This window comes from Myiozetetes cayanensis, unplaced genomic scaffold, assembly GCF_022539395.1.
Source record: "Myiozetetes cayanensis isolate MyiCay16 unplaced genomic scaffold, myiCay2020 scf9, whole genome shotgun sequence".
Classification (NCBI taxonomy): domain Eukaryota; kingdom Metazoa; phylum Chordata; class Aves; order Passeriformes; family Tyrannidae; genus Myiozetetes; species Myiozetetes cayanensis.
In genome coordinates this window covers 11468982-11482295 of record NW_026088185.1, presented here as the reverse complement: position 1 = coordinate 11482295, position 13314 = coordinate 11468982, and the positions used below count along the sequence as shown (strand labels likewise).

The 13314-nt window shown below is 42.9% G+C and overlaps 1 protein-coding gene across 4 annotated transcripts in view; it reads right to left on the bottom strand.

Moving 5' to 3' along the window:
- Positions 1-10856, bottom strand: part of BMPR2 (bone morphogenetic protein receptor type 2) — a 108256-nt gene extending 97400 nt beyond the window's left edge. For 2 of the 4 annotated variants that reach the window (XM_050340622.1, XM_050340624.1), the window contains exon 1: positions 10261-10856. In XM_050340622.1, the coding sequence (XP_050196579.1) occupies positions 10261-10336 (76 nt within the window). In that variant the 5' untranslated portion in view covers positions 10337-10856. The remainder of the gene's footprint in view (positions 1-10260) is intronic. The other 2 variants (XM_050340621.1, XM_050340620.1) reach the window with 2 other exon arrangements.
- Positions 10857-13314: the final 2458 nt, after the last annotated feature.

Below are 13314 nucleotides of genomic sequence, written 5' to 3'. Positions count from 1 at the left end.
ACAAATACATGAAACCTGCCACCAAAGAGGAGCTGTATCCCTTCTTGCTAGCGGTAAAGCAACATTAAAACATAGGTACTTATTTATAAAGCCCCATAGCCATTCAGTCACTTAAATTAAGCCCTGGTTTTCACAAATATTTAACAAAAATCTTATGCTAAGTTAATCCTAACCAAATAAAAGGGGCAAAATCATAAAAAGGATTGAGATTCTAAGCAAATTCTTGTTTCAGTTAATACAACTGTGGATTATTCAAGCTCTCTGTAAAAATACGCTCAGTAAAGTTTTGCATTATTTGCCACATACACCCATTTTTTAAAAGTTGAAATTTTGGTTTTCATCTGTTTCTTTACATTCCCAGCAGTTCAAACAAAAACCTGTGGCTGCTATGTTGTTGAGCACTGGCCACACACAGTGCAGTTCAGACAGAATTCTGAGGGACATATTCTAGATTTACAGGCAATTTCAGATGCTTTCTTACTGCAAGCTTCTTTCTGAAACAGGACATACAGAAGCAGTAAGAGTACAATGCACACTGCCCTGTGTGCTACACACAATTCACTGTTCTTCACCATCAGTCCCTCGGTTTTTAATGAGAACCTTAATTAACTGTAGAGCTTTATTTACTTTTCCACCTATCTTCCCTCGTTATTGGATCACAACGCTGTTCCCAGTTTTGTTTATGCCACACTAAAAGCCCATTTTTTATTTTTCTGCATGCCCCGTTATGTTGTCAGCTCAGCTCTTTTGTTACTGACCCTTCTCCCACTCTTCCAAAACCAGTCAAGAAAATCGAGTTGTGGGCAAAGATATCCCTTTGACAATATCTGCCTCCTTTTGCAGACCTTCACTTCTTCAAGATGAAAGACTGTTTTGATGACTGCTTCAAAGTACATAACATTTCAATAGTTGTTTTCCCATTTAACTCTTCCATTCCTGAAGAGGACCCAATTCAACATCCCTTTTAGCACATCCCCTCTCAAACACCTCTACATTTCCTCAGTGAAGTGACTCCTGCTCAGAATATTCTCACCAGTATCATATATTATGGCACCGCTTATTATTCGAGTGCCTTAGGACCTCACTAATATTTTTTTCTCTGCACACAAGAAAGTGAGAAAAAAACATTGTTACATTCTCAAAGTGAAACCACAGAGTTGTTTGAGTTGTATTATTATGGTATCACTAGTCTTCCTTCTTCACACCTTCTCTCCATTTTTACAATTCATTTACTATGTCATGTCATACATGGACTGTGTATTCCTGTACCCAAAGGCCACATATTCAAATTTTAAGTAGTGTTATATAGTCTGCTTACAGATTAGTAAAATAGTAATTAGGGGGTTATTTGTTTTGGACACAAACATTCTATTCCACTATTTCTTAAAATAAGGGAAGTTGAATTTGCTGACAGCTTCATTATTTCTCTGACAGGAAACAATAAAGCAAAGAAAGTCTCTCTATTTGCCACGTTCAATAGTTCTAATTCTATATGGAATAGCTCAGGAAAAGTATTAACTAGATTTAAAATTCTTACCTAAACCAACCTGAAACAACTGTGACCAAATAATTGTGTTCTGCTGCAACAGCATTAACTACTACAGATTAAATTTAACTAAAATTTAATTAGGCCAGATTCATCTTAGCATAACCAAAAGAGAAATTATTTAACAGGTCCTGATAGAATCTGGATGTAATTAATAAGTGTAAAGTTTACCCATCATACAAAACAAGTAGTTTATAAGGAGTTTTTGGAAACTAAGAACACCGTGCAAATACCAAATTTGCCAATATTAAAATATTATTAGGGTTTAGCAGTGGAAGCATATTGCTGTGTTAATTTTGGTAACATAGTGAGTATATAAGGATACGTACACATACAGGCACATGCACACATACGTACATGTATGTTTGTATTACATGTTACAAGTCATCTTCACTGTATCTATGCAATACACACTAGAATTGGGGATTTGCATTTGTTCTATTAAAAAAAAAAAAAAAAAGTTTACAGAGTTCCAAATACTGCTGCAGTGGGCATGAGGAATGATTTATCCTACTGCTTCCACATCTTTTTTCACTCATTTAGATTCACTGAGTCATTCATCCCTGCCTGCAAAGCCAAGTAAGAATAGCACAGAAGGCTGGAACAAGTTCTTCCACTTCTCAGTGAGTCCTGCTCCAACACCAGGAGGAAGCCCAGCGAGACAGGAGTGTGCACCCCTGTCTCCTGTCACTGGCAGAGCCCAGGCCTGGGTGGTTATTTCAATCCTGGCAGCTGCTCAGGCTGCAGCTCCCTGGCCTGGGCCATTACAGAGAGAAATGAAGGAAAAGAACTTCAAACATGCACACAGAAGAGACCGGCACCACAGCGGCATCCAGACGAACTTCATTACAGGGTTCCTTTTAGCCTTCTCTGATTGCAACTGAAATTATTTTAATACAGAAAGCCTGTTCTTGGGCTGAGTGCCTGCTTTGCATATATATGGCAGTGCCACTGTCTAACTAAAAAGATAGGTGCTACAATTTTCCTACTACAACCTTAGTTTTCCTCAGCTTACTATACTGGCTCCACATACCATGCATATCTCAGACAGCTAAATATAATAAAAATTTATATTTAAGAACTGGTAATCATTTAAAAACACCTCTAATTTTCAGCTAACATTTTTATCTGCAAATAAACATAGAGAAACAATTCCTAGTGTTTAGGTTTTAAACATATAAAAGGACTGACAAAAGTTCAGAGCATATAGCACATTATCTATGTTCACACCAAGATTTTTGCAGCTTAGAAGGTACACAAAGCCTCTCAATGAAATCAGCTTTGCTGACTTCTCTGTGAAGGACAGCACCAGAAGGAAGGAACAATTTTCAAGTAAGTTCAGCAACAAACTAACTACAACAGAACCACTCCATCACTAACAAAAACAAGCATTATTTACAGTGGACTGCTAAACATACTGCTGTAAGATCATTTATTTAACACAATCATTACAATAGAAAACAGCTTTAATAGTAACAAAGCCCACTATTTTCCCTGGTTACATGTTTTTCAAGTGTAACAAAAATTCAGAATAGCAAAAGATTGTGGATTAGCTTAAATTCTCGGAAAAAATCTAATTAAGGTTCTCTAATATGGATGGTCTAGGAGTTTTGTTCCAAGTATCTGCTGCTTTGGTTGCAGAAATAAAATGTTTTCTTTTTAACAGAAACCAAACCATTCTGAGGAAGTCTCATAAGGCAAAAGCAAGAGCAGGAGAGCATGTTTAGTCAGTTGTTCTAGTCCCTGAACCACGTTAAAGCTTCTCACACCAGGTAAACCTGACCTTTGTGACTTATGCAGAGGGAAGTGCTCTTCACGTCAAGAATGACGAGCTTGAGAGATGACACTGCCAACGCCCAACACTTTGATATTAATTAAGTGCTGCATTCTCTAATGTATAAACTAAGGAGCCCAATTAACATACATGACCTTCGATCACACTGACAGTCACCTCACTACAAAAAAAACCCGCCTCTTACGTACATGTTCTTACACCCATCCTGCTCAAACTCAAAATAGAAAAACTATTATAGTAGAAAAAGGAGCATAAATGAAGTAAGTATCAGTTTTTGGTTACGTGTAATAGTAAGAGCTGCTGTGCACCACTGATAGCATTACCTTGCCCACTCGCTGTTGGCAGTCAGGACAGAAGATCAGAGGTTCCCTGTACCACTGCCTGGGTCATTGTCTGCCATTTACTCCAGCCCAGAAGGTGAAACTACATGCCTTTCCACTACTCCTGCTTAAACAAATAATAAAACTATGTTTCATGCACTTCACGGATTGAAGCAAGTATAATACATAGCAAAAACATTCAAAGGGACCACAGGAAAAGTCTAAGTTGCAGCACTGCTGAAAGAAGATCATAAGGAAGCTTCATGTGTCAGATGTCTGAACTACAGTGTAGTCAAATCCAGTTTGAAAAACAATGCATACCGTACAAGTTACTCATACACACCGTGAAGTTCATAAACGGATGATAGCCATTCAGTAAGGTGATTTGGGCATTGTTTTGCAAGTTCAGTCAAAAAAATTGGCTACTACATTGTCTCAGAAACACCAGCTGTTCCACAAGCAGTGAACTAATTGCCTGTAAATGTGACCCTTATCCCACACTTCTTAGCCAACTCCCACACTTCCTACAAAAGAGTTCCCCCATTTTCCCTCAGGTCTCCTATGATGTGCTGAGTGAACAGAGGACAAAATATACTGTGCTTAGTCCAGAACAGTGTACATACTAACACACTTGCCAGCATCCCTGCCCTGACTGGGCAGCCAGTTTTAAGCAAAAAAAATTACCTGGGCTGAGTTCTGCTCCTCCTTCCCCTTGGGAAACCTCTGTCTTGGAACTGTCTCCCCTATTCAGTTCCTAATTGTCATGAAAACAGTAGCAAATTAATCTTTCCAGACTTTCAGCATCTTTCACATCTGGCTGAAATTGGCCAGCAGATTCAGATGTGGAGATGGAAGGCTTCACCACTGTAAATGTGTGTGTTCTGTGTCCAAATTGCCTATTTTTACTTCCTTCTCTCATAGAAATAATAAACCAAAGAGAAAATACAGAGTAGTGAGAGATGCAGAAGGTAGATACATTTAGAGTTCAAAAAAACCACACAATTTGATGCAAACTCAAGAAGGCAATTGACAAAACTGACACATCCCAGTGACTTGGAACAAAATGCCATCACCACCCAAAACCCTGTGGTTTCCAAACTTACAAAACTGAGAGAAAGGGAGGAGGGTAAAGGCAGCATCTAAATGATTGGGTCCCATTCCTTCTCACAAAAGGGAACAGAAATCTTCAAAACTGTTACCTACAACTATGCCTTCTTTCTCCCTCCGCCGCAAAAGCTTCATTCCACTCATTCTCCAAACAACTCTGACAAAAGTTTAGACACTATCTCTGTCTGGCTGTCTAACACGTCGTGGTTCTCATCCCACAGCTAAACCAGACTGAATCCTTCATCCTTTCAAATCTCTCCTGTCCCAGCCTTTCTTCCTCCTCGTCACACCCTCAGACTGACCTCTCCTATCAGATTCCACTCCTGCTGCTCAGCCAAGCTTCCAGCTCTGCAGTGAACAGATTAACAGACCCCTTGAGTCAGGAAAGCACCAGCAGAAGCCGAAATTTAGGAACTCTTTTATAAAAGGAGTTTTCAGAAATTGCAATAATTGCATTTTAAAACACTAATGGTCAACTCAAGGCTTCCATCAAAAATTCCTGTAGCCAAGCTCAAGGCACTGGACTTCAATACAGGAACTTATCACGAGTGATATTCCCTGGCAATTGTCTATGTGTGCACTCCACACTACATTTTCAGGTGGATTGCCACATATTAATTAAGGCATATCTTAAACAATCTTGCATTAGAAAAGAAGGGAGGAAAAAAAAACCTACTACTGTTGCATTATGAAAAACATGATGATAATTAAGCACTGTAACAGGACAGACTACCCAGACAGCCTGTGAAATCCCTCTTTGCAGGAGATTTTAGAGATGTTAGACAGACATTATTATCTGTACTCACACAACCAGACCATGGAGGAAACAGAGGAGAAGTCACTTCCAGCCTTATGTTTCTGTGAATGTATGTTTCAGAGAAAAACAAGAAAAAGGAAAAAGAAAAAAAACCCACCCCCAAACAAATAAAAAAAGCAACCAAACAACAACAACAAAACAATAAAAACCACCCCACAGAAAATCAGTCTGCATACTGAAAATATCAGTCTTTTGGAAAACAGTTCTTGTATTTCACTTATTTTTACAATTCAAATTCAAGCAGTGAGCAGCTCCACTAAGTCTACAAGCTTAATAAAATTAATACTTGCTGCCTGTAAGCTATGCACAGATTCCAGTCCTACCCAACACAAACCATCACCCAGCCTGTTTTATTCAGGGCATAAACATTTTGTTCCGAATGAAACTTTACACTCAACTCACAACCCTGGCTATGAAGTTAGATTCTGCCCAGAAAATGACAGCACATTTTCATGGCACAGCCAGACTGAGTCCAAACACAATACAGCTCCAGTGCCGAGCACTCTGCTGTTAGGAATAAAACATTTCTGAAGAACCCAACATAGCAACTTTCTCGTCTCTTCGGTGAGAAAGGCGGAGGAAAGTGGTAACTGCCAAGGAAACAATGCCACTGACTACACAGACTACCGAGAAATACTTAATGGGATATAAAAAGGAGGGGGGAGGCAACAATGTAAAAGTGAACAAATTATTTTTTAGAGAAATAAGTGCTAGAGAGGTGCTATCAAAACAACCACTTCAACGAACGTCACCATAGGGATAATTGTAAGAAATAGAGTAATGCTTCCCTCTTTGTCCAGGGGGAAGTGAGGTTTGCCTGCCTTCATCAGAGAAGGGCAGGCAGACAATTCAGCCAACCCCTTATATGTGGTTCCTTTGAGGGTAGAAGGGAGGTATCTGTGCAGTGTCTCGGGGTTTGAAATTTTGGTTCATCAGAAGAGCACAGCTTCCATTTCCTCCCAGGCTGTGCCTACGCTGCATGGTGCAGAACCCAAGCACTCAAGTTTGCTTGGGCACTGGAAGCAGCTTAGCTGAAATATCACAGAGGTTCCCAGAGGCTGATACACCTAATGGAAAAGGGGCTCTCCTCAGTGAGGGGAACAGCTCTGTGCAGGATCCTGGGCTTTCTTTACACAATTAGGCAGCTACTGAAGCCCCAGTCTGGCCCACAGGCTGTGCTTGTACGTGAGGTTATCCATCAGCCATACCAGTGTGCTCCTCAAGCAAACAGCCTTGTCTCCATCTCCTAGGTTAGTATTTCTGAGACAGCTCCCAAGACAAAGAGAAAAATAAATTTAATTTTTAGATTTCATCTGAATAAGCCATAAACAATGGGTATAGCTATAGTAAATAAGTAGAAATTGGGGTGCAGGTAGGTTTAGAAAAACCACTTATACAGGCAAGATGCACAGAGTAATTCAAAACACTGAATTAGAAGAACTGAGTTGGATAGCTAAAGGAGGCTTTTCCTCATGTCACACATTTCATATTTCAAAAAAATTATGTTGAGATACTAAAGTAACTTTAACTGGCATGACAGAATTAGATAAAGATGCTTCTGCTCGCTCATTTTAATTAATAATTAAAATGATCGTTAAAAAAAAATATTTCAATCTCTATCCCATCCCTTACACACTTCAATTCTTACAGCCCCAATGAACCACACAGATACAGATTTATGGAAATATTCCCAAAGATAAAACCATATTCTGTTTGCTTTAATTTTCACTTTATACTTCCCACAAATAATTTACACATTAGACAATGGAATGCTGTCTACCCCGACCACGTATAAAGAAGGAAAAGTGGTTTAGTATTGCATATCGCAGAACGCAAGCAAGTGAAATGAGGAACAATTATATCTTTAATATCTGGTCCATATGAACACCCAAACAAAATTCTTTAGCAATACTGGGCAAGAGCTCAAAGGTTCACCAAACACCTCTTCAGGTACAAACCCCCATGATTAACACATCAGAATACTCTGCCATTTATAGGCATATAAATATTTATCATAGTTCTGAACAAAGGATTTAGAAATAGGTATTTCAAATAACTTGAGAAGTAAAGAACAAAGAGGCACAAACCATTTTTGTCCAATACTACTTATTAAAGCTCTGCCTAAGACCATTATCAGTAAAACGTCCTCACTGTAGCCTATCTCCTTACAAGGACTATTACATGATTTAAATACAGAGTTACCAGATAACTGTTAAGATCTGTATTTTATGAAGGAAGCCAGTATTATTTTCCTCCTGATAATCAGCAAATATTACTGAATCTAGAGCTAGCTTTTTAGTATATCTTCAGTTACAAAACTGAAGGAAGAACCACCTTCCTCCTTCGTTCATATTCTAGATTATGAGTGGAACTATCATCTCCAGCCCCACCGTAAGATTTTTTTGGTGTGTGGTCATCCTCTTTATGCATCTTTTCATCTTCCCTTTCCTGTCCATACTAAGCCCAGGTCCTTGTGGAGCTCTCTCCAAAGAGGTCCAGATATTCTCCTCCAGACAGAAACTTAAAAACCTGTTATGAAAATAGTTTCCCTCTGATGTCATGATTTTGCATTTATAAACACTCAGTTCTGTACACTGCTGAGATATAGTATCCATTCACTAATCCGAAGTAAGAATTAATAGGGGGTTTCAAAGCTACAAAGGCAGCATTTTCACTCTGATGGGAGCATGCAGTTCATGCTTTGGGGGAGGGGAAGAGAAGAAAGAGTGTTGGCTCTTTCATGAACATAAAAGGGCAGAATTACACATTAGTGTAGCTTCCCCATGTATAGACATTTTTTTTCTGAAATGCAGTGTAAACTTAAAATCATCCATTAGATTCTTTAACTAAAGCTCAAATCATCCATGTAATTACTCTTACAGAGGATTATGACCAAGGTTTTTTAAAACGAGAATAGTTAAAACTGCACAATTAAGAAATAAATCACAATGGGAAAATAGGTTCCTATTCACAAAACAACCAACCAAGCTGGCATCGTTAATACCCTTTTAGAAAGGCAAAACCAGAACCGAAATACTGGGAATGCTGTTGCCAGGTCAGAATCGAGGTGAATTGGCAAAACCGTGCAGATGGGCTCCTACCGCACCTGCCCAGCCCTTGGCCTGCTACAAATCCGTACTTGCTCCTTCAGTAACCTTCTCCTTCATCAGGGCACTGAAGTTTTCACAAACGGGAAAAAAAGCCTACACTTGTTTAAAAATACATTTGAAAGAAAAGTTGAGATGCTGGGCATTCTTGATTCATGTGTGCTCTAAACCCAAGATTTTTGACCTTCAGAAGTCCCTTCCCCCGGCTAAAGCCGGGAAAAAAAACCGGAAAAAAAATAAAAACACTCCTCAGAAACTACCACAGAGAGACGCTGCAGACATCAATCTAAAATAATGGCAGTCAAAGGTCAGGATGATATAGGCAACATCAAGCTTTTCATTTAAATATCTTCCTGAAAGAGACCTCTTTATAGGCAGAAGCAAGAAAATCAGGGACTATCCAGTCAGTGATGAAGAAACTGCCTAAACGTGTGTCATTTACAGGATTTTCCTAATAATGACACCAAGTATCTTCAACTTTGACAAATAAATTTGAAGACCTCACTGAAATATAATATGCAAACTACCATCAGCTTGTTCGGTCATGTCAGTAAGATTCAGCAATTTTTTTTACGAAAATTCACTTATGAACTATACACAGCAGATTACAAAATAACACTTAAAAAAACACAAGCACTGCGAATTGGATGTCGATCGGTAAAACGACACAAAAGTCGTAGGAGTCTTCCAAAACTGCTGGAAAACGCATACTGCAAGAACAATTGGTATTACTGCCTAACAAAGCTGGGTAACACTCAGAAGGCTCCAACATGCTAATCTGTCACCGTGACAGAAAAGCAAAGGATGCCAGACCAATACACATCCCTCTTCCAGTACCCTACATATCTAACACCGAGCTTCCGAACACAATAAAAAATAGGACTAGAGTGTCCAAGAATATGAGTAAGGATGCTCTTAGCATGTCTGCTTGTTGTTTTCAACTTCTTGTTATTAAAAAAAAAGAGTACTCTTCAAGACCTTTCGGCATTCCTCAACAGTGTTTTGTCTTATTGTTCTATAAACACAAGTGACAATAGAAATAGTTACATTTTTGCTTTAGATCTCTCCTCCAAGAAAAAAAAAAATTACACATTACAGTAAGTCTGTTATAGAAGTGCAGCACATGTTTAAGGCCCATAGAAGCACCGATGCTGATAAAATTAAAAATGGCTGTGCCCGAAGATCCCACAGCAAAAACAGGCACAGCTCTGCTGCAGATTAAAATATATATTAAAAATTCCCGCATTACCTTACAAAGGGCGAGGTATGCAAAACAAAAAGATTATATATATTTCCAAAACTGAAGTAAGTTATTAGACAAGAGATGCAGATCTAGGCAAAGCATGCTTCTTGAGTGCAGGTCAAGTTCATTTACACAATAAAGCAGCATTTTATTCCCCGAGACACTTAACGTATCGGGATTTCAAAACTTTTATCAGGCTTCGCCGCTGAAATAGATGCACACCACTCTGTAAGGAGAGGAGACACAGATGCGCCCAAATACCAGCGGACCCCACCCCCTTCCCGCTGCCAAAATGGCCAGTTCGTTCCACCCAGTGGCTACTCACCAGCCGCAGTGCCGAGCAGCAGGGTGGCACTGGAGAGCAGGAGCACCAGCACAAGGTGCTGCAGTGAGGCAGGCATACCTGGGCAAGCCACAGTTCGAGCCAGGAGGAGGGGGAAAAAGAAAAAAAAAAAAAGGGGGGGGTAATAAACCCAAAAACCCGACGAGAGGAAATTCCTCCTCCTTTCGCACAGCCTTCCTCAACTCTCTCGGTTTACAATCCCGCCTGGAAGGGCAAATGGCAGATGAGGGGAGCCGTCTTCGCTCTTACTCCATTACAGCCGCCTGCCTTCATGCCTGGGGAGCGGGCAGCGCTCGGCGGACACGGGGGAAGCGCCTGGCTCTGCCTCCCAGCCCCGAGGCATCTCCCCCGCCGGGGAGGACGGCGGCACTCTCCCGACCCCGCTGGGAACCGGGCTATTTCCCACGCAGCTTCACGACATCGAAGAAAGAGCCCGGTTGGGAAGGGAACATATCCAGACGCGCCCACAGCGGTGTCAGTCAGCGCGGCCCCCGCGGGCTGGCCCGGGCACGGAGGGCGAGCTACGGGCTCACGGCAGCGCCGCGTCCCATCCCGGCAAAGGTCTCTGTCCTCTGGCCGCCCCTCCTCGCTTCCTCACGCTCCGGGGAAGGCGGCGGCGAGACCCGCCGCTCTCACGGCGAGGGCTGCGGCCGCATCCCGGCCCATCTGCCTCCCGCGCCGGGCGGGCTCCTCCGCGCTGCCCCGGCCCCCGCCGCAGCACCGACGCCACCCCCGGCCACCCCGACAAAGGTGGGGTCCGGGGCGGCGAGGCCCCTCCTCGGTGACTCCAGCTGCGAGCGCACCCGGCTGCTCTCCGCGGGCGAAGGCCCTTCCCCTCCTCCGCCGCCCGCCCCGAGTTTCCACAGCGCCGGGCAGCCCGGCCCGGCCTCCTCCCTCCGGTCTCGGCTCAGCCTCTCCGCGCTGCCAGCGCCTTCCTCCCCCCGCGCCGGGCTCGCCGGCGAGGGGCCGCTCCGCCTCCTTCCCCTGCCCGCCGCCGGCTGCGGGCGGGAGCCGAGCGAGGGCCGGAGCTCCGCCGCCGCCCGCGCCCCCTCTCGCCCGCCCGCCCCAACAGCACGGGCAGCTCCAGACACAAAGGGGAGTCGCTGCCGCCGCCGGCCCGGGCGCCCGTCCCGCCGCGCCGCCCCCGCCGCCCGGCCCCGCCCCGCACCATAGAGGTGGCTCCAGGTAGGCAGAGCGGGCCCGCCCGGGCGGAGCTCCGCAGGGCTGCGGGAGGGGGCGCGGGGCTCCGGGCGCCGCCGGGGCGGAGGGCACCGCCTCGGCGAGGGGAGATGGACTCGGAGCGGCTCCGTGAGACGGGGAAGGCCTCGGCGGACCTTCCCGGGAAGGCCGCGGGAAGGCGGCGAACAGCCCCCCAGGCGGTTTGTCTGTCAGAGAGGCTGTCAGCAGGGAGGCGTCAGCTCGGGAATCACAAAAACCGCCTATAACAACAAGAAAAAAAATGTTTAGCAGACTCTGAGATTGCATCAGCTTTGAACTCCGTGGCCTGCCTGTCAGACACCCCGGAGCTTCTGCCTCGTCCTCTAGTTCAAGCCCCCGTTATCTTTGTCCCTGTGAGCTCCGCTACACGCACTGGCCGTAACACCTACTGCTCTCCCTCAGGGAACTCAGGCAAGTCACAGAATCAGTGAGGTTGGAAAGGCCTCTGGGATCATCGAGTCCAACCTAAGACCAACCACCACCATGTCAGTTAGACCGGGGCACTTAAGTGCCGTGTCCAGTCTTGTCCTAAACACCTCCAGGGACAGCGATTCCACCACCTCCCTGAGCAGCCCATCCCAATATCTAATCCCCTGTCTGTGAAGAATTTCTTTCTAATGTCCAACATAAAGTCCACCCAGCTCATACAGCTTCAGCCACCTGACTCCCAAGCAAAACCATTATCTGCTTCTTAAATTAAAGAGATTTTATGATTTCAAAACAAAGATAAAGGTCAGCCCACTGTGCTGTTTGTATGCTTTAACCTTTGCTATATTGCACAGGACTAAAGAGATAAATTGCGGCCAGCAGCTGATGGGAGAGCTGTGACTGGAACGTGCTGTCTGATGTTCTGGCCTAGCAAGGCTCTTTCAAACAAGTTTTACTGGCTGTAGTGCAGAAGAAAGTTCTAAAGAACAACATGCACACAGAAAGCACTTTCATATATGGGCTTCACCAAAGGCCTGATTATGGCAAATGCTTCTCTGTGCCAAAATTCCTATACCAGTTTCGAGAATGGGATACAAGGAATAGAAATTCAAAAATCCAATTCCACACCTCAAAATACTAAGTGCTACTGCATAAAATTTTGTAGTTGCAAATAAGAGTTACAATTTTAGTGATGATAAAAGGTTTTAGCATAACTCCATTTCTCTTCACAAGCCATAACAGGTGAAACAGATGTAATCTGATTCTTTCATCATCAAGAAAATTATTAAATAAATTCTAATAGCATTTTTGTCATTGTGATGCTTTACCCAGAGAGCATGTAGTTTGACATTCCTAGGGTCAAGATGAATTTATATGGCTCATAGTTATAAAAATGTTTTTTAAAGTTTCCTACAATATCTTCACTTCCAATCTATGGAGATCTAACATGGATATTGGTAAGAGACAATAAAATATAGAATCCCAGATTGTAATTTGTATTGCCACTTTCCAGAATTGCAACCACATGTTAACCACAGTATCCTTCCTATTATTTGTGGAATGTGCACTGTCAAGAAATAACCTTTAGAAGAAAAGAAGAAAAAAAACACAAAAACCAAAAAACAAAACAAACAAATAAAAACAAAACAAAATAAAACAAACAAAAACAAAACACACAAAAACAAACAAACAAAAAACCAACAACAAAAAGAAAACCAACAACTGAACAGTTTTACCTCCAAGAGAGGGAACCCTCCCCCCCCACATTAAGTATTTTTTGCAGGCCCAAAATCCAGAGTTCTTTTCTGGTTCAGCAAAGACACCAAACTATGCAACACACCTTCTGCCCAGCTGAACCTGCCAATAAAAGAAGAGAGATCTACCTTGTTC